General features: G+C 42.0%; 2 protein-coding genes across 3 annotated transcripts in view; both read right to left on the bottom strand.

Annotated features, from left to right (window-relative positions):
• RB195_014690 (uncharacterized protein) overlaps nucleotides 1-4919 on the bottom strand; it is a gene marked incomplete at both ends in the record, with an annotated part of 15504 nt that extends 10585 nt beyond the window's left edge. Inside the window, one exon of the mRNA XM_013435249.2 lies at nucleotides 4845-4919. Coding sequence (XP_013290703.2) covers nucleotides 4845-4919 — 75 coding nt within the window. The remainder of the gene's footprint in view (nucleotides 1-4844) is intronic.
• Nucleotides 4920-7303: 2384 nt separating this feature from the next.
• RB195_014689 (uncharacterized protein) lies at nucleotides 7304-21827 on the bottom strand (the record flags this gene model as incomplete). Of its 2 annotated transcripts, XM_064205060.1 has the most annotated exons (9): nucleotides 7304-7354; nucleotides 7411-7517; nucleotides 10646-10732; nucleotides 10904-11083; nucleotides 11511-11673; nucleotides 20197-20300; nucleotides 20575-20731; nucleotides 21545-21633; nucleotides 21698-21827. In XM_064205060.1, the coding sequence occupies 9 exons, from the start codon at nucleotides 21825-21827 to the stop codon at nucleotides 7304-7306; spliced, it is 1068 nt and encodes a 355-aa protein (XP_064060941.1). The 2 variants fall into 2 exon arrangements, with proteins under 2 accessions (XP_064060941.1, XP_064060942.1); XM_064205061.1 differs by lacking the exon at nucleotides 10646-10732.
• Between the last annotated feature and the right edge of the window lie 478 nt (nucleotides 21828-22305).

Here is a 22305-nt window from a genome sequence, read left to right as displayed (position 1 = left end):
GAAAGATAAGCAGAACCATCCCGGATCGCGCGATTTACAACCTCCTCTCTAGCTTCTCCCGCGGATTTCTTCACCACATTAGATTCGTGGTACGCAGCCTTTAATAGAGGAGAGAGGAAAGGACTAGATGATTAATTTGCTAACGGTTCCGCGATCTCAGCACTGCGCGAAATCCTTCACATCGTGTTTGAACAATACAATGCTGTCAGCCCTCATATCACTACTATAGCTCCATGTCCTTGCGATAATAGCTAAGCTGGCAGTGCATCCATTCGTCGCTGTTTCATACCCTGAAAAGTCTGGAGTCTCCCATGACTTCTTTCCCATGACGTCGACCTCAGCAATGTCTAGCACTTCGGCATAACAAAACGAAAAGTTGTTGTTAAGGGTTTCATGCTTGCTCTAGCTGGTTGTGTGGTTTTAGCGGTGCGCTTGGAGGCATAGTCGGGTCAGAACGACATAAATCACGCGTGTAGTTGTGGCGAGCTTGCGTACGCGCTCGAAACGCCGTGGTGGAAGCAGCAGTTGGAACTGAAGTGGATCGTCGCAAACTGCAGCGATGGGTGGTGGCAGCAAGTGTTTCACACCGCTCCTAGCGCTCCGCCGAACGCCTCGAAAGAAGCCGCGTACTTACTTCATGTCGTTTTGACCCTACCACACTCAATCTTCTGTATCTGCACTAAATATATAGTTACGCTACAATCTACATTTTTGATCGACATTGGTTGTGGGAGCTCCAGGCATAGCACTGGTAACGATCACCCTACCCAGATCAATTTCTATTGAAAATGTAGTTGTCTTCACCAACGAAAGTGCAGAGTTGCTCATATCCGAACTTGTCTTCTTAGTTTCGCTGCGTCGCTCCCTGTGAGAATGACGGGCAAGGTAAAGTGTTACCTGTCAACTTTCTGGTAATTGGTGGGTTACGCTTGCAAACCTCGTGCAACACACGTTTCATTTTGCAATCATGGGCATCGAGGTCAGCATTCTAGGTCCACCTAGCACGGTGCGAGTAGGATGACATGTTTGGTCAAAAGGAAAGCGTGGAATCGCCTCTAACAGAACCACGTTTGTCAATTTGAGTGAACGGGTTTCCTTAACCTTATCACTTGAGCGCACAGTTCCCATGTACATGGATGGACACATTACAAGAATGTACCATGTAAAAGGGGATATATATGAACTTTTCCATCAAGCTCATCTAAAATATAAATGCCTTTTGGCCGCTTTTAACCAAGAAGCCGCATTATGTTTGAGTCATATCTCATCAAATTTGTATATTATTCATGATCACGATATCATCATGTCATGTATATAAAAACGGGCTTATTCTGTCGTGTGTGTGTGTGTGTGTGTGTGTGTGTGTGTGTGTGTGTGTGTGTGTGTGTGTGTGTGTGTGTGTGTGTGTGTGTGTGTGTGTGTGTGTGTGTGTGTGTGTGTGTGTGTGTGTGTGTGTGTGTGTGTGTGTGTGTGTGTGTGTGTGTGTCACGAAATTCAAAAAAAAGGGGGGAGGGTGCGACGGGTCTACCGGCGTCAAGTTGGTGCCTCGACGCTAGAAACCTATAAAATGGGGTGCGACGGGCCCACCGGCGCCAGATACCTATGGAAGGTGGTGCGACGGGCCCACTGGCGCCAGATACCTATAGAAGGGGGTGCGACGTGAATACCGGCGCCGGATTGGTGCGCCGACGCCAGATAATCACGGAAGGGGGTGTGACGGGTCCACCGGCGCCAGATACCTATAGAAGGGGTGGATGGCGCTTGCAACGGTGGGGTGCGACGTTACGGCGCCGGATTGGTGCGCCGACGCCAGATAATCACGGAAGGGGGTGTGACGGGTCCACCGGCGCCAGATACCTATAGAAGGGGGTGCGACGTGTCTACCGGCGCCGGATTGGTGCGCCGACGCCAGATAATCACGGAAGGGGGTGCGACGGGCCCACCGGCGCCAGATACCTATAGAAGGGGGTGCGACGTGAATACCGGCGCCGGATTGGTGCGCCGACGCCAGATAATCACGGAAGGGGGTGTGACGGGTCCACCGGCGCCAGATACCTATAGAAGGGGGTGCGACGTGTCTACCGGCGCCGGATTGGTGCGCCGACGCCAGATAATCACGGAAGGGGGTGTGACGGGTCCACCGGCGCCAGATACCTATAGAAGGGGGTGCGACGTGTCCACCTGCGTCGGATTGGTGTGCCGGCGCCAGATACCTATAGAAGGCGGTGCGACGTGTCCACCGGCGTCGGATTGGTGCGCCGGCGCCAGATACCTATAGAAGGGGATGCGAAGTGTTCAGTAGCGTCGGATTGGTGCGCCGGCACCAAATACCTATAAAAGGAGGTGCGACAGGTCCACCGGCGTCGAAATAGTGCGCAATAACTTCGTGTGCTTGACGCAAAAGATAGATAGTTGCAGCCGTTTCATAGCCGTGGCCACTGGGCGCTTTGCTTTACATTCTATATGACTCCTCCGCGTGTCCATTTCCTTCTTCGTTCGCCGCTTTCAGAAAGTGGAAACACGGATGCAAACGGGTGCTTAAATAGTAGCAAGATTTTTTGTGAACTGACGTGGCACGTTATCTTTGTCAGTACGATGATGTTGTTTACGTCATTTTATGTCGAAACATCATTCTTTGATAATTGTCTATAGAAAACAGGAAAAAAACCCATATTTCGCGTGATACTTTTAAATGTTGTCTATAATATATTGATAAGGAGTGTTTGAAGCTGAAGTGCGAATGTTCCCGAATTGTAGAACTGATGCGTTTAGGAAGATGTCTATGAAATTTATCGCCCTTAGTTATAATATAAAAAAGGAAGAAAGATTGTTGGAGATGCACAAGTCCAATTTCGTAGAAAACGGCACTAATATTAATGTTTTGCTATTGTGTGCCTACGAGGTTTTTAGATGGAACCTTTATTTGCCTGACGTTTCGGCTTTTTCGCCGTCTTCAGAGGCCTAAATAGGGAAGACTGGAACAATGCTACGTTTATCCCGTCAAGTGCCACACCACCCTGGGTCAGTGTTTCGATAATCGTTCAGGGTAGTGAAAACAGAAACCTATCTACATTGAAAATGGTCTTACGTTTTGCTCCACCGGATGTGGCGCGGCTGGTTGCACACACTTGTCACTCAGTGTACCAGCGAATGACTATTACTGCGTGTAGATCACCAGCGACGACATTGATTATTTGATCTACACACAGAATATCAGGCGGTTATAGGTCATAGAGCGGTACAAGTGGCAAGAACTCATTCGTTATCGACAAGCATTCATTCCTATTATTCATTGAAGGGTTTCTTTTAAGAATAAAAAACGCCTCCAACGTCTTCTTTGATGATATTTCTGTTTTGTGAGCCAGTATAACGCATTTCACATCGTAATCCTTTCCGTTGTGGACCTCATGTCTGTGCCTTCCTAGTGGTGTTATCAAACTTTTTCGTCGTTTTCCGGCCATGTGTTCATTAATCCTCACTCCAAGATTCCTACCGGTCGCCCCAACGTAAGTTGCATTGCATATCAAGCACTCAATCTCATACATTACCCCTCCCCCCCCCCCCCCTTTGCGCAGTCGCCTGTTTTTCCGTAAGGACAAATAACACATCTTTCACAGATGCAGTATCTATCATGTAGTCTGTTTCTAACAAGCTGGCTTTTGATGTTTGCATTTGGGATATTTACCAAGATCACGTCATTTTGTAATTGTGCTTGGATAATGCTTCGCTGAACAGCGGCACTGACACTGTCAGAGATAAAAGGAATACGAAGAGAAATTTTGTTTTCGCGCGGAACATTGATATTTACAGTGCGGGTTCTTCGGTAATGCGGACGTACTGTATGGCCATTGGCACATACGATTTTCAAGGCTAGTCTGTCTGATTCGTGTCGTTCTTGGTTGCCAGTGCATACTTCACTAGCGGTTTTGAACATATTACGAATCACTGCGCGTTTTACTGCAGTCGGATGTGCAGATTTGGCGTGCGATATGATGTTCTTGCAACTTTCTTTGCGATACCACTTTACTCTAATAATGCCATTTGAAGTACTTATTTGTGTGTTGAGGTACGGAAGCCATCCTTCTTTTGGGGTTTCTCGTGTGAGTCTTATATATTGCGATCGTTGGTTGAGTACTCGGAAACACTCGTCCATTTCGGACTGTGTTGATGTTATGATGCAACAGTCGTCAATATATCTGCAATACATTATTGGTCTACGAGAAAGCACTGGTTCTTCGATTCTGCTCATGAAGCAGATCGCCAGTACTGGTGCTAATCGTTGACCCATTGCTAGCCCTCTCAGTTGCGCAAAATAATTTCCTGACCACCTGAAGATATTACAATTCAGGCATTCCTTGATAAGCGTTATTATGCGAGATTTACTTAGTCCATATGTTTCCAAGTTGTTACCATATAAATCTATCATCTCAGAGAGAGCTTGCAGCGCCTCACTGTTTTTTACATTCGTGTAGGGTGAAGTTACATCAAAGGACCCTATTACGCAGTTGCACTCATCTCTCGCATAACCTCGTAGGCACACTATAGCAAAACACAGACAGAATATGCCGAGGTTTCAAGACAAAAGAACATTCAAACTACTAATATTAATTTTCGTTAATCAGTGAAGGCGAGCGAAGCAAACTCCAAAAAAAGTCTGAACTCCGGCTTTAGCCGGACATTCAGACTGGTGCATCAATAACTTGGTCGTGGGAACTTTGTTGGAACGTTGATGTGCATTATAAGGTGCAATTCAAACCTTTGCAAATGTTTAAGTCAACCGCTGGATTTCACCTCCCTATCCTTCCTGAAGTTTAGAGTTCACAATAGCTCAGAATGTGACTGACCATTAGAAGGTCAGCATCAAGCTCTGCATCTGCGTTCGAATCTTCTTTAACCACATTTTCGACAACTGCAGCCATCTTCTGAGAACAGCTTCCTCTGAAGGAATGACTCAAAACGAACCACCCACGTAAATAAAATGTATGATAAAGTGGTAATTTCTGCATGAATCATACCCACCACATCAACAAATTGCATTGTGTTTACTAGTACTGAATATGAAAAGTAGATTATCAGCGCTAAACATCTCTTAACAGCGAACTGTAATTACTAAATGGAAGAATCCATATTAACTTCAGCTCTGTCGGAAAACAAGACTTTCCATTCGCTTAAATGAAAAATTTAGCGACGTTCCGCAACTTATCAATCCAACAACTATGAGTGGATATAGGTGCACAGCATGAGATCGACCCCGCGTGCAATATCGGCAGGGCAGAAGGGAGGGGAAAGGAACTGCATATCTGTACAGCATAGTACGTGAAGTAAGAAGTATTGCGTTCATTCGGTTGAACACATTCGTCGACACCTATAAATCAGAGGAGAGCGTAAAGACGAGCTACCTAGTAATCATATTTAGGTTAAATAGACGATAGTCGTGGAGCTAGTTGGAGATGGATCCGAACTAGTACTACAAGGATACGCAACCTTGTGGCGATAAACTCATCGAAGCGGATTCCGAAATAAAAACAAGAGCTGCTATTGTCAATACGAGTAGGGATATGTCGAACTTACCATAAAAGAACATAAGGTTTTCAAAAATAAAATAAACCTGCAAACACTGACCATGTGGGAAGAGAAAAGTCCTTGCTCTACCTACTTCTCAAGTCCAGTGAACAACTCCTTGTAAGAAATAGATTGTAAGGAAAATATTATGGAAAGTTATAAAGGTTTTGGAGCGTTTCTCAACACAACATGATGATGAGTATCCATCCATATATTTTCAACTATGGAACAGTTGATGTCATTGGCCATTGATTTCCTGATTTAAAAGAAAGCAAACAAACGAACAACAAACTTTCGAAATTTCCTTTTGAAATAAATAAATTAATTAAGGACACCGAACTGGAAATTTCCTTCCTTAATTTATTTCATTTCCCATGAGAGAATACTCAAATTCGGGAATAATACCTTTAATTTTACCGTGGAAATGTTTCCGTTTCTTTTCTAAGCAAGTGCTACACTGTTCCATAAACTTTGGGGGTTTTTTGAAGGGGTAAGGGGAAGGGTGGGGGGAAGGAGGAAGGGAGGGGTTCGAAGGAAAGAAGGAATGTGAAGGCGCAAAGGGTGAAAGCGTGATGAATGAAGAACAAATACTTCAAATGTTCTTCTTTCCTCAAATCATTCTTGTTTAGCAACTTGAAACTTCATGCGATCCAAGATCTCTGAATGTTCTTCCAGATGGTGCCCATGTTCGACTGTCCTTGAATCTTCGCATGATTTAATATGTAGCTTTAATCAAAAGATTGATTAGCTTGAGCTGTAGCCAAGATTATTTCTTTTGGTCTTGTTTATTAAACAACAGCTAACATTCCGGCGCTAGCGCCTCCATCCTGGAACAATCAAAGCCATAAGTGACTTAACCTCTCAAGCGCCTTATCAGAGTACAGAAAGCATTCAAACGATGAGCAAACTCAAAGGACTAGCGCTTACCTCATTTGCTGAAATTTGAAAACGTAACAGACCACCGCTATAAATGCATGACATAACTGCTTAAGTAACTATAAATAATTCTTCTAAATCATTTTATTCCAAGAAAGAACAGAAAGGACACTAATTACACCAACAATATACGACCAAATGATATATTAAATACATTCAAAAATAAAGATCTCTCATGTGCTGGATAACTGGGGAACTGCTTAGGCACTGTTGGGTTCGTGGTGAACAAGCAGGTACTAGGTGAATTAAATGTACCTCGAACACACGGAACGCAGTACAGCACACCAGCGAAGGCAACTGGAAACCGGACAGATTTTGTAGAAACAAAAGACGAAACGATAATTGTGTAGCGTTTCCAAACTCTAGACAAATGATTTCAAACGAATAGTACATTTCTGAAGGGCACAGCCTAAAAGATTCCCCTAATTCGCATCAGAATAACACACTTAAAGATGTCTATGGTCAGACAAAAGATCAACTCGGTCATGATAAACTGGATCCCGTATCCAGTAAAAGTCATCCAGAAGTGAGCTATAAAGGCTGGACTAGGCACCACTTTACTGTTTAAACTTTTTTCCTAGCGATTTACTACTTTTAAAAGGCAAATTTTAATGGATACGAGTCCAGCAAGATTTTAAACAATTAATCAATATCATCATCATATCAATTAATCAATAACACAGAACACTAGAATCTCTTATCCTTAAGTACCACAATGTCACAAAACAAAACATAAAGGAAAAAACTGAATGTAATAGTTATGAATAGAATTATGAAAGAATTGTTATGATGCTGCAGTTCAAATTTATTCAGTTGTGTTGGTGATTTGAGCGCCTAGGGCGGCAGATTCCATCAACTGTAAGGATAAAATTGATTAGTGCTCCTCATAACTGCATTGTAAACCTGACAAACCTGTTGGAAATTAAACTGAAACGGGAACGAAAGAAGCGGATTTGTTGTCGGTGCAGCGTCATCAGCTTTCGTTGAGTTGATCAACAGGTTGCTGGCTGATGCTCCACCTGAACAGGTTTAGGCTGTACTATTAGTTTTTTAATGCACAAAGACACTCACATTTTGATATCCGTTAGAAGTAATACCTATCTTAACCTAGAATTTCCAAGAGGATGTAGAAGAAAAAACTACGTGTTAAACTTATTGCCACGCAGAAAAACGTTTCAAAGTTTGATGGCTACTTTGATATTTTGTGTAGCTAACGAATACGTTGAGTGCAGATAAAGCAGGCGTGGAAGTGTTCAACAGCTTCAAACATCAATGGTGAATCCCGGGTGAGGAACACGGATGAGTGCGATGCGTCGTTTTTTCTACACTTGACACACGTGTATTTCCTCCTTCCTCTGCCTTGGCTGGGGCGGTGCGGGTTTCAGGTGGGCTATGAGTCGTAGATTATGGGGAGAAGGGTGATTCCGTCTATTTCTTCCTAATTGCCGTAAAAAAACGGCCCGGAAGAGCGCGCCAGCCTTGTGCACGCGCCGTATCCTTTGGGCCGTTTTTTTTTTAACTAAAATTAGGAAAAAATGGACGAAATCACCCTCCTCTCCATAATCTACCACCCCTTATAGGAACTCTCCTCCTGAAATCCGCACCACCCCAGATTCGTGGGTTGGGCTTTCAAGCGAAGTGTCACCCTGTTGAACACACTGCGCGCTATCTGCCGTCTATACATAGTCGAGTCAAAACGTCATGAAGCTTGTTTTTTTTTCGTAAGCAGATGCCCTCAAAGCGGTGAGGTGGAGCGCAGCGGTTGGGATCTAAGAACGACCCCTGCGGGCACCACTCGTCGCACCAGTTCGCTATGATTCCACCCAGATCCCAGACCCTAGCGATAAGATAGAGCTGAAGTCGAAAGCAAGGAATACGAAATAATTTTCCATCTTCTCTAGATCTAAAATCTAATTCTATCGATTTTTCGTAACAACTCAGTAATTTTATAGAGGACCTTTGCACTTGAAGACTAAGGCGTGTGCTATACTATATGTATGTGTTATATATGTACATATATATTTATTTATTTACACTGACTTGACAGATAAAGGATAAAATCACTGGCGTGTCAATCCACTTGGGATGCGAGAATGCGTTGTACTGCAATTCGTAATCGCTGAGGTTTTGGAACGCGTGTTGGCCTATGCGATGACTTGCGGGAGCCAGCCGATGATCAAGTCAGTGTTTTTATCCTCTCAGACAAGTCTGGTACCCATTTATCGACCCCAGAGGGATGAAAGGTTTGGTGGGCACCAGGGCGGTTTCGAACCATCGACCGCGAGAGAGGATAAAAACACTGACTTGACATCGGCTAGCCCCCGCAAGTCATTGTAAGGCTGCACGCGCGTTCATAAACCTCAAACGGAGTCTGAGTTGAATTCGAACGCGTAGGCGCATCCCCATAGGGATTGATCCGTGCACTTTATCCTTTATACTGGCTTGAACAATAAATCATGAGCCCTTTCTTCGAACTGGGAAGTGACCAGGTAAGGATAACTTGTATAATAAGATAAAAGACAAAAGATCACTCCCTACGGGAGTTGCGCCCACTCGGACTTTAGTTCAGAACCTTTTGAGTTTTATGAAGGCTCGTGCAGCCCTATATGATTTGCCTGGGATAGCTTCATAAATAATTCATGTATCATGTTGGTATTTCTATTCTCCCAGGCAAGTCTAGTTCCAATTTATCGACCTCAAAGAAATGAAAGGCTCAGTTGGGCCTTAGGCAGTTTCAATCCATTGTTCAATAGTGCTGCCACAGTCGGTCATCTTATCCATTGCACTACACCACCCATCTGAAGGAAGCAGGTAGATAGGAATGGAAAATATTCCCAAAATTTTGCTTATCATTCGATAGAGAATTTTTTGCACTTTAAGCAGGTTGGACATCGTATGAGACGTGAATGTATTTGGAAAAGGACGAAAAAAAAACTCGGAGAAAGATTCCAAAAAGACTAATAAAAATTATGGAGAAACCAAAAACTCAACGAAAAGGTATTCCGTAAAGGGCGGAAATTAGCGAAGAGAAGAATAATATTGGAGCTAATATTGCTGGTTAATGAGCGATAGCTACTTCGAAAAAGAAAGGAAAAAATCCCCTCAACCTGCGACAGTTTGATCGACCGATGTGTTGCCCTTTTCCGAGGTCAAAATGGTCAGAACCCCTAAGTCTGAAACACGAAGACGAATGAAGGTCGTCATTTTCAAAGCATTTCTCCCTCATTACCATATACAGCACGAGTTTTAGCTTAGTCAGTGCCTTACCGACTCGATTAAGTACAAAAAAAAACACGTGCTGTCAAGAATACTCCATTTTGCCCACTCGACGAGCCAATTAGGTTAAAAACAATGGCTAATGAAATTGAAAACAGTAATGAGGCATTCTCGTAGAGTGAGAAACTCTCTTTCTAATTTGTCTTTGGAATACTTTTTGATTCTATATGTATCTTTTACTTTGAAAAAATCCCTACGACTTATTCGTCGGCCTAGTACATGACAATTAGAGTTTAGTAGTAAATATACCCTATTTTATGCAGTCAAAGCGCGTAGGCCAGAGTGCCATGATGAGACTAGTGAGTCATGGAAGCTACCTTCAAATTTGAGTAATCGAACCATGTTTGTGGGACGGGTGTGGTGCAGTCAGTAAGAGGCTCTAGTGCACGGTTGGTTGATGGTTCGAGACCGCCCTAGTGTCAACTAAAGCTTTCATCTCTCCGGGGTTGATTTTGGTACCGAATTGTTTCAGAGGACAAAACACTGACTTGATACATCACATAGGGAGTTCTTTTCTTTATCCTTTACATTCCATAATGATTATATACATTATACTTATACTATTTGCATTATCATACTTTGTCATTAACTGTATTTCAGTAAATACCACATAGAAAAGATTTTGTATTGTGTATTTCTGATTTTGTATCAACGTTTTGATGGATGCAATCCACAAATAGTTGGTTGTTTAGTTGTTCCCTCTCTAATGTCTTGTTTCTTCCCTCCCTTTGCACTTCTTTTTACCATCAATTACTGGAAGCCTTATCCTTCTACTTGATGCCTCCACGATGGTTTTTAAGAAACAAACATTGTTCAAGTAACGCTACTTGCATGCCAAATGTTCTTTCCTACATTTCCAGATAAAACCTACCGTCAGCGCCGTTTGGCGACGTAGTATAGACGCAACCTTGCGGTAATTGGAATATCGTGCCGTTAGCGGAGGTATTTGCGGTAAGTCCTAGAGTGGAAATGGGTGATAGGGATAGAAGTGATAAGCGTTATGCAAGGTTAAGAGAGAAAAAAGTGAAATGATCGGTTAATTGGGAAAAATATAAAATGGGATAGAGGAATTTTTGAAATGGGTGCACATGTGTGAGTTAATTTTAAATTTGTGAATAACATGATCTACCTGATAGTAGGAACGGCGCGAGAAATGCATTTGCGTTCGGCGCTGGCGCTGGTTGCGAGCTCGGGGGCGGCTGTGGAGGACTGGCTTGCCGTCGTTTCTGCTGCATTAGCCGGTTCGTTCCAGCAGCTTTCAGCGCCTCCTTTAACGTCTGTTGGAGGCTGGCCGTTAGCTCCGCTTGTTCTGTAAACAAATCAATCAGCTATGAAAAGACCCGAAACTGTCTTTTTTGGCACTCATTTCATCTTTGCATTCGTAGCATTTAACACTGGAATAGATGCCACAGAGTTTCGCTGGTGAAGAAGACGATGGTGAAGAGCAGCATCAGCGGCCGAAAGTAGACGAAAATACACGTTGTTCGTTGAGAACCGGCTGCTCGTGCATCGTTTCCCAGAGTAGCAAAAAAGTGTGCTCTTTCCCGGAACAGACACGAACAGAAGCCTTGTAGTGGCAGAAATTTGTTATGGCTCTCAGAGTGAAAATCACTACGGTGTATGGTGAAAGGAGCGTTACAGTAGGCGAGATTTTAAAACGTCTCAGTGATAGCGAAAAGAACCAACAACTCCTCTTCTCACAGATAGGTCATTTTTTTCTAGATCGTGCTACTTGCCATCTTTTTTGGGCTCCTCCGCTACAGGTGCTTCTTCCTTTGCAGCCTCGCTAGGCTCTTCGCTATCAGAGTCATCTCCACTGTCTTCTTGATTATAGTCATCTTCACCAAAAGAACTGAACAGCGCTGTCGGAACCATAGTTGGTAGCAAGGAAACGAACTGCTGAAATAATGTACATTACTGTCGATCTCTTCACTCCAACAACTTCAGAAAATATCCATGATCTTCTCGAAAAAGTTCGAAACAAAAAAAAAACCAGAAAAAGTGGTTACTCATAACTTGTCTACAGAATCGCCGCAAAAATAATGATAACTGTGGTTTTGCGTCGTCCTGCGCAGTTACTGTGATTGTGTAGTGTCTATCATTTGTGGCAAGATTGTCCAATGTGAAAAAGATGATGTGTGATGTGTATGTCACAAAAAATCATTCATTCCACCTTCTCCTTCACTTCGAGTTGTGTTTTCCTAATTTATGTACACATACCATCAAATTGTTGAACGTTTCATGCTTTCTATTCGCAACACTAGAAGCTGTCTGCTCTGATTTAAACATTTTCATAAGACAACGAGGCCGAACCCACTTTTCGAACCATTACAGTCAAAAGCACACCCCTTTCCCATTCTCCAACTCCTTGCTCACATCACTCAAATGCAAAGTACTTTTAGAGTATGTTTCATTTCGATGGAACTTCTTACTCTGCTGTCACACTCACTCGTCACTGAACGCCAACATTGGCAGTCAATATTTAGCCAGATCGGAAGCAGCAGCTATGAGGTGGAGGAGCCAAAGAAGCAACTGCCGTGCATTGTTTGCCGAATGAAAAAGGTTTCAACCTCTTTTTGGGTAAACACCACCCACAATCACGTGTCTTCTACTCACTTTGTTTGCATCGCTCTCGCTCTCGTCTGTCGTCGATGAGGCGCCAGATTTCAAACCTTAGGCATATTGGTGCTGGTAAATAACTCAAACTTTAGAGAGTATATGAACAAAAAAGTACAAGAAAATTTAGGACAATTTCAGAGTAAGAAGCCTGTACTGGACAAAATTACTTCTGTGTGCTATTCCTCAAATGTTCTCTACAAATATTCTAGAAAGAATCATGCGACATTGAGAATCTCGCTTTAAAGAGATTCCATTCGTCGTTCATTTTGCCAGTTACCAATGAACAATTTCATACTTCGGGCTAATATACCAGATGACTTGGTCTGGAAAGACCACACCTGATGTTGTCCTTAAAGAGTGGCATCGATTCCACCCAAGCAATTCATCTAGGAATGCAGCTTTCTGATGTAACAGAAAAAGAAGCTCCAGTTGACGGCTCATGTTCAGCATCCGAATGAGAGTGGCTTAAATACAGGAACAGTCTTTCAGTTTGCGAAATCTCTGGCGATTTTCACAGCTCAGTTATTTCCAGTGTCGCTTAATCGTTCCTTGATGGCCTTATTCAATAAATCGCGGCTGAAAATCACCATTAAGTCATCTCATACAAAACAATATAAACTCTTTCCTTGGTGGGTTGTTTGAGGTGCTTGTAGAGCTCGTGTAATTGAGGGATGTGATTTCCATTGCTCTTTAAAAAGAGCAGTGAACTAGATTTGTGTGAAGGTTCGGAAGATTCTTTGTGCATTGCAGTAAATGTTGCTATATAGCTATCTATGAGCACATTGAATGCCAAGCTGAAAAAGCACTTAGTTAAGAGAGCTTACACAAGCTCATCTAAACAAAGCAAACTTCCAAAATTAAAATAAGAAAACCCCGGCATTCTCTACAGTTGTTAGCCGGAGCGCTATAAAGCGTTCAGCTTCTATTCATGAGCCTGTTATACTTGGATTATGCAACCAGTTGTTCAGACCTATAGGCTTTCTTGTCATAAAGGATGAAAAAAACAAATTAGATAGACTGAAGCCTCGAACTTTTGAGTTCCATTTTCGATTCTAATAAGGGCTTAGCAAGTCAGAAAGTGCAAGTAAACCTTCTAAGAAATTTTCAATGTTAAAAATCAAACACTGGGTGTTGAATTATGGACGGTGGTCATAAAAGTGCAAGCTTTCTTCACTGCAAACCTCCTTGCATGATCATCTATGAAATTCCCAGCGTTATCTCTGCACTATCTTTTGATTCCGGAATTTTTCACATGAAGCCACAACAACTAATGTAGATCATATACTGTAGAGAACTGCCGCCCAGGCAGAGTCGCAACAGTGCCTGAATGTCCATTCCGTGCATTCGCGTCACTTCCAAAAAAAAACCCTATCTTGTTCACCCCCTCACTGATTTCGTTCCATTCCCATTCATCCATCCAGTCCCACCCCGAACAAGCCCCTAATTGCCACTGCGATTCGATCGATAATTTGCGGTGTGTGGGCCTGGCTTCTCTCTGTGGCTCGGGAGGGAAAAGAAGAGGAAGAAGCGTCCTTTCGCGGCAAGTGTTCCTGACTCGCTCTTGGCTAAACACACAACATCAGTTGGACGGCGTGTAGAGAGCGTGGTCACGTGGGAGACACAGAGCTGGCCATGCTCAGCCCGACCCAACCGGTTCCGGAAATCGCTCACCTTCCGTAAAATCGCAGAGTCAAGACGATAGAGGACTAGAAAAACAAAAGTGCTGCTGGAGTGTCTCATAAAGTGCTTCTGATATAGCGCTCGTCGCCTCGCCAGGCAGATTGGAACGGGAGTGACGAATGTTGCGACTTCCTTCTTCTTTCACATACTTTCGAGAGCACACTTCACTAGAAACTTTGCGGAAACAAGAGAAATCTCTGGAAACGGCCAAACTTACGTGCTAGCGCTTACCACTTTTTTGAAGCGAGAACTCAAATCTGACCATTCTTTGCGCTACCGCTTACGAAGTTGCCGTCAAGTGATGTCCTTATGACTGCTGTTCGCCTATTTCATCAACTAACAACAACTGTTCTCTTAAAGCAGGAAAGCCTGACCTTATTGACAGCTGGCTCATTTATTGGATAAAGGAGCATTTTCTGAAATAGTTGGAAAAGCCTACCTCCGTACAGAATGCAAAGAAGCACTACCTAATTACCAGGAAACTTTTACTATGTCGCAGTAGTTCAAAGAACTTCCAACTCTCTAGGCGAGAAAGAACACAATCTGTTCAAGCTGATCTAGTTGTTACAAGTGAGTTTAATGTGATGTGACTATCTTATGCACAGATATGGAAACAAAAACCAGTTCGTCATTTAAAAATCTGTCTTAATTACAATTATTTCTTCAAATTAATGCAAACGAAACGGAGATTTCTCTACAAAAAAAAATCCAACTATTTTTCCACTGCCAATTAATTAGTTAGCAACTGCGTGATTAAATAATTGGAATCCGTAAGCCTGCAGTGGCAAAGGCGACATTTATGCAACTAATTGAGCTCAGCTAACTAAATAGTCCTAAAATAAGGAGCAAAGTTTTGCTTAGCAAACCTTTGTTAAGTTCTTTTCAGAACAAATTGTTTCTTTGCTCATGTTATCCACCTATATTCTTTGTGCAAAAAGTGTTTCAATCATAAATACCGAGAATGCTCAGCTAACCTGACTACAAACGACGTACTTTCGAAGAAGTTTCGTCAAAGAACTAAGTTTTCAATTTTCTCAAAATGAAAATCCAGAACGCGAAGAATAAAAGGAAGAAAAACTTTTGTTTCCATCATTTGAACTACTTAGCGGGCTTGATCGTATTCAAGTGATTTCACGTTACTGAATGTCCACGAAAATCTTGCATCACCACCTAGAAAATCTGAAGAATTTTCTTCGTTTCCGTGAGACTGTCACCTCCTCACCTCCTCAGCCAGTTGAAATAATACTCATTTTAACTAACTAACTATTTTTAACTCCAAAACCCTAGTTTTGATAGTCACCAACGATCTTGCAGAATCTACAGATTGAGATGACTTCGCCGAAAATCATCGTGGCTCACCGTACCGAGCAAAGTCAGCAACCTGCCCCGCTGAAAGCTCTCAGCGTTCCCGAATACCCGGCAAGGAGTCTCGAAAACAGCTTTACACTGCCCTATTTGAGTGTAAGCCTCACACAGACTTCTATCTGCCCAGCCCAGCTATTTGGGAACACGTCAGAATTGTGTAATAGGAGGCCGGTATGGTCAGCGCACCCGCTTTAGAGACGCAGACACGTTGGCTCCAGGATAGATAGCGCAGCGCGCATTTCGATGCTGTTTTGCTATTATGTGGGTAGCGCCCCGGAAATTGCCCATTGCATCTATTACAATACGCCTTTTTCGGGACAGCCTGAGCGATATGAATCGCTGGCAAAGTTGTCTCTCGAAGAAACTTGTTAAACACCACATGACAATTCCACTACCGGGTCCCCTCCTCATCAGTTTCCGATGTTATTGTCGTTTTAAGCACATGCGTTGAACAGCACACACTCAACAGCAGCAGCAGCAGCTGAGGTTGAGATCATGCGTTTCAAAACGCCTGTGAGGCAGAAGCGCTACCACCAAAACAAATTAGGTTGACGCTTGAACGAATCACATGACAACTGACATGCAGACGCACAAACGAAAGTGCCATAGAGAGTTGATCGGCGTCAAAACACAGCAGAGTTCACCTCCGAGGATATGACTAGCGGAAAACATCTCGCAGAGTCGTCGCGATCGACACTGGCACGTCTCGCAATAGACAATCCAAGAATTCCTAGTTGCAAAGAAACAGAAGATGCGTAGAAGTTGAACAAGGTCCAAGAAATGCTTGAAAGAAATGAAAAAAGAAAAAGAAAAAGAAACGGCATACTTCACGAAACGCATTCTTCTTGAATAAGGATTCCTCGGTGACGTCCTTCTCTGCTTTTTCAACCAACTGAGATCTCGATGTACGATTCTCGAGAAATTGCATTTGCACTCTTCTTCTGGTTGAAACTTTTCTTTTCATAGAGTAAAAATGAAGAATTGGCTTCATGAAGCTAAGCCCACATTGCGACCAGCTTGATTGCTGGGAGAATTCTATTGAGTCACATGTATTCCCTGCCACTAACCAATTATTACCCATAAAAAAGGGGGTGCGGTGCAAAAGTGAAAACGAAGAGATTTTTCAGTCAAACATTTGGAAGATATTTCCACAAGCCAATCTCAATTTTAAAATAGGAACTTCTAGGAGCTATGCCTAGGAATCCTCTTTATCGGAATGAAATGAATACTGTTTTCTAAATCCTCATAGCTTGCTTAAAACATATTAGCTTTACCAAGACTGAACAACAGCCATATCAATCCATGATTCGGAAGAAAGAAGCTGTCAAAAATCCACAGATGAGAACACAGGAAGTTCAGTTCAGAAGAGTGTCCGAGTGGAGAAGAAAAAAGTTGATCTCAATCAATAATAGATTAATAAGTCGAGATAACATTAGCAGTAAGCCAACGATTGGTAGCTATTGCGGCGGAATAGATGAACGCCGCAGCTCATTAAGGTTTCCATGTTGGTCCAAGCAGAACATAATCTCATAGAGAAAGTGCTTCTGAGCTTCTTGAGATAAAGCTGCTAACCTAAGTGCCATAGTTTTCCTTTTTAAATCTAGAACAATGACCATACACGAAAACTCTTTGGTAACCGCCCATTTCTCTTCCCCTCCTTAAGAGAATCACAATAATCGTGGCATTGCTTTCGTTATTAATATAGCCAATAGTAAACAAAATTGGTGATAAGAACTGATGACGGTACTAAAGAAATTAATGATAAAGGTATCGCAGAGCTTCCGTCAAAACACCAGTAATGTTACAACCTGAGGCTAATCAGACCCTATTCTAATATTCTAGCATGTGAGACGACCCGAAGTTCCATTTTATCAGCAGTTCCCATCTTTTCTCTCTCTTTGCTTTCACGCTGAAGACTTTAGCACAGTAGCTCCTACCGAGAAAAAAAAATGCAGAAAAACGATCTGATGGAATGCGCGTAAATTAAAAAAAAAAAAAAACTATTGAAATTTTTGATATCAATTCCTCTACAAAAAAGTATCCCGAGAATGACCAGAATATTGGATGACAGGCTGTTTCGAAATACATTCAAATTGACGTAAGAAAATATAAATGAAAAATTATATAACCACTGTTTTCTTCCATTTTTAAAGTGAAGCCCTAACACATCATTCAAAATCACAACTGTTTGCCAAGATTCTCCCTTCCTGGTAAACAGATCACTCCCAGTGTTTTTATAAACCAAAGAGTGTTTCTATCAATGAACTGGAACCGTAGAAATCCAACTCGGACTGTTCTCTTCCAAAGGATTCGCAGATTCTCTTATAAAAATTCCACTATTGATGTATTCTTGTCAACTGAACGTGGAGTCGACAAATCTAAGATATTATCACTAACATTACGCATCAATGAAACAAATGTTTCATCGAATTCAATTCAAAATAAATAGTGCAAAAGTTAAAAATAGATCTACCATTGAAAATTCAATAATCGACAGATTCTAGTGAAAGAGTAGCAGAGCTCAAGAGTTTGAACATGAGTGAGAAGAAATGCAGCTCTGGCTAATTTCTAAAGGTTATACTATTCTACAGGTTCTGGAAAATGTTTACTCTTAGAGAAAAAAATCACGTTTTTCTTGGCACATTGGCTCACAAAACAAAAGCAATATTTTCTTACTCGATGGCAGGATTACGTTTAAGTTCTATAGTCTCTCTTTTGGAATTTTTCAAAAGAAACCGCCAATTTCACAGATAAAATACGCAGTATGCAGTTCAAGAAGGATAAAAAAGTTCGTGAAGAACGTTTCCTAATGTTGACGGGGTCACTACTATCCGAGCTTCTCTCAGCCCCCATTTCCGGAAATTATGTTCATCATCAAGCCCTTTCCGGCTGGCTATAGAGCAGCCGACAGAGGCTGAGACTGAAACACATATGGCAGTGTGTTTGAGTTGCTGGCCATTTTCCTCTTTCAGCCGCCAAATGAACGAAAATTGATTTTCTGGTTCGCTAACTTCACCTTTGGTCATTCGAAAGCAGACATCGACTTTCAACTCCTTCATCTTGTACGTCAAAGACTCAACGATACAAACTACCACAACAAAAACAACAAATGCTTCGGTGGAGACGCAACATGCATCACATTACTCGCATGATAACAAGGAAATTTCCTCAACAGTCAAACACTTCTTAGCAACACACGAAATTGTGGAGGAGAGTTTTTAAATTATCAAGTGAGCATGACGGAATTGGTTAGGGAAAGCGTTTTTTGTAGAATTGAAAGTGATGGTTCGCTAAGCAAGACCACAATTTCGCAGTTATATAGAATAGTAAACATAGAGTCATCTTGGAAAATAAGTCGAGTAGATGTCCCGAGTTTACTCAGATCAATAGAATCCATTCTAAGAATGAAAAATCAACTACATCAAAGAGTCTTAATTCTTTCCTTCCCAAATAGGAGGAGTACCTAGTTATTCAACTATTGCAGATGAGTGAGCAGTTAGATTCTTCTTCTCCAACATTACCTAAACCTTTTTTTAATGTATTTTTAGATTTGTGGTAGTTCCGCAGAGTACTTCGTGAAATAATGGCAAGTTGCAAAAAAGAAATAGTTGCCATTAACTTCATGTTCTGATACAATCGTGATGGTGACCCAGCCAAAACTCGTCTCCCATTGAAAGGGAACGTTTTCCAAGATTGGATTAAATACGACTGCTCATCATGGAATGCCAGAAGAGTTCAAGGTTTTAAGCATGTGTTCAGGTCACATAAATATTCCAGCTGTGAACAAACACAAACTTATGCATTAATTTTTTGAGTTTACTGCGAGAAAAATAGTTGGAAGAATATGAATTAGCGACATCTGCAACGAACACGCCATACAAATCTTCGAGGTCCTTGGAAGTTTCCATGACACTATTGGATTTTGTTTCAAAATCTCCATAAAGGTGAAACAATGTGCACTGGTCATTGACAAACATCCACTTAGTCAGTCAAATACAGTAATATGTAGTGGATAGTGGAGAAAAGGACTGATTTTACCTTCAATGTTGCTCAATGTGGCTGCCTAAAGTTATCGAAGGTGGTTTCTGGAGCTTCCAATAACTTTATGACGACTAATACACCAGCAGAAGGTCAAAAGTTCTTTTCCCATTCTAGAATCAATTGGAGAAACCAGAGAGAAATACGTAAATTAAACCTCATGCACCTCACTAAAGTCACTGATAGTTCCGCAATGTAGAATCTAAAGAAAGAAAAATAGTTGGAAGAATATGAATTAGCGATAGAAGATAGAATTAAGGGGGATAGAAAACGAACTTAAAAAAACTAGCTTCCTCAATAAGAAATGAAGGAACTGGGTAATGAGGAGGCAGGTCTATGACATTACTTCTCGCAGTAGTGCGAGCAAATCAAGTACTAAGAGAATATAAAATGGACTCCATTACAAGTTCTCCATAAATTACCGCAATTGCCCACCCCTGAAACACGATCATTCTGAGCACCACTACCTTAAATTTGTTCTTGATCCCTGCCGAATCCGGCTAATCCAACGGGAAAAAAATCCAGTCCTGGAAGTGGTCCGCGCACTGATCCCACACCCGTCCACCGCCCAAACAACGTATATTTTCGTTGCTATTTGTGCCCGAAGAACCCGCCCATTCCGGTTGGTCGCGCCTTGTACGGTCATCGTGTTGAGCGCATGCTCGGCAAAGGGCGTGGCTATGCATGTGCCATAATTGGTTTGCGTATACGGTAACTTACAGTCGTATCTGGTGTGTCAGCTGCACGTCGTTTCCGTGGATTGGGTGGTGCGGTGCCAGTTTCAAACGTGAATTCGGTTCGATTCGGTTGTAGATCAGAACCATCTGGAACAGTGCAATTCTGTGACCTCATCCACCGTACCAAGAATTCATACTACGGTAATCGAAACCAGTTCTATAGCCGAAAGAACGCTCCAATTTTGTTTGGTGTTCTCTTTGTGAGGAATGTGTTAATGACAGTCCAATTTTGCCGGCTCACATAAAAGTTAATAACCCTTGAGTCATACGCAACGAAGGTCGCTTTGCTCAACTCAAAAGTAGTTGGTATATCGAACTATATACACACAGCAAAAATTTACTTAATGACGTCATCACTTACCTCCGGGAGCGTTCAAACATGTCTGGATTAGTGCTTTTCCAGTATCCGAAGAGATCATTGGTTGGAGCTTCTTTGTCGCATACGTGTATACATGACCGGTTTCCGATGCGACTAGTAGCATGACTTGTGTCCCCGTTAACGTGGATAACTCGTAAGCCTAAAATCACCATTTTTCCAAGGACTTTCTGCAGCCGTACAGAACACCTTGACGGATAGAAGGCAGGATTTGGAAAGGTGTGTATAAGTAACAGGAGCTTTCCAAAATCTAACTCCTATGGATGCTACTTTATCAATCAGGCAAGTCAATTCATTTCGGTGGACCCATGGTCTACTGAGAGAATGACAAAACTGTGTTCTTAAGTATTAAACCAATTACTGGCACTGTTTAAGTGAGATTCATCGGTTATATGTCAAATACAGAAAACAAAACCTGAACCACTCCCGTCAGAATCGACTCAGCGAAAAGCAGAATTCAATTCTTAGGGAATTTCTTGCATTACTTTAAAAAAAAATAGTGGTTGAAAAAATATGCACGAATACAATGACAGAGCAACTGTTACGTTAATAGAAGTTAGAGCGCACCTTAATCTAAAAATAATTTAGTCGCCGTAATTACATATCGATACAATTTCCTGAAAAATGGCAATTTTTATCTTCTCAGGATTTATATTCTATTTCAAATAATTCGAAAGGTTTAGATAGATTGCCCGAACGCCAAAAATTGGACCCGACGTTCAAACCCTTCAAAAAGGTGAAGGAATATTTAACAACGAAACAGAAACGGGACTTTCTTTTCCTTGATCGCAAATATTCCTTCATTTTTTAAATGCTGAGGAAATAAATAAGATGTAGAGAAGTTGAGAAAATCAGCAAATGATGCACCATATTTGAATACTTCCTCTTGTTCGCATGAGAAATCATACATTCACGAAAGATTAACGATCAATCGATAATAGTGGCGTTGACTCACTTTCTTCATTATGCCCGTTTTTCGTTTGCTAAACGTCGTGTACCGCCGCAATTTGTTCCCGATATATTCCATTTTAATCTTGACACGTCCTAGAACAATTAACTATCGATTCCTACGGTGCCCACTATCCACGCAGGAGCCGACATGATCTACCTTTAGTTTTTTTGCCATTTGGCAATAAGCCAGGTGTCGAAGTGGACTCTGGTAAAGAAGGTTGTGCAGATGTAGAAGAACTGCTCTGTAGATGATGCATGAGTTGCGCCAACTCCGGTGAGTCTTCCATTACTGACCCTGTAAGAATTGTTGTAGACTAGTATTCGGAACAGCTGACGACGTTGCTGTTTACACATAAAAAAAGAAATAATAAGCCAATTAAGAATTGTATGGAGATGATTCGTCGACCAGCGCCCGGCTCCGCACTGATACAGTAGTTCCATTTAACGAGTTATTTATATGGATTAATGGGCGGAGTCACGCGTCACGCCACGTACGCGACCATATAGGGCTTGTCACGAACAAGTATAGACACGAAACGAACAAAGTAGATAAAATGGCCCAAAAGGAATAAAAACGCGGGAAAAGTCGATCGGAACGGTCTAAAAAATTCCTTCCATCTTAAAAAATCACCACCAGAGAAGATCTGAATGATGGAAGCCAAAATGGACAGCCATAACTAAACAATAAGTGTGTATATGACTTGTGAGGGAAACATTCACGACTACGGTAATCTGTTATTCAAAGGGATGATTCACAGGAGGACG

Source organism: Necator americanus, chromosome V (assembly GCF_031761385.1).
Source record: "Necator americanus strain Aroian chromosome V, whole genome shotgun sequence".
Lineage (NCBI taxonomy): Eukaryota > Metazoa > Nematoda > Chromadorea > Rhabditida > Ancylostomatidae > Necator > Necator americanus.
This window is presented reverse-complemented; position numbering and strand designations above follow the sequence as displayed.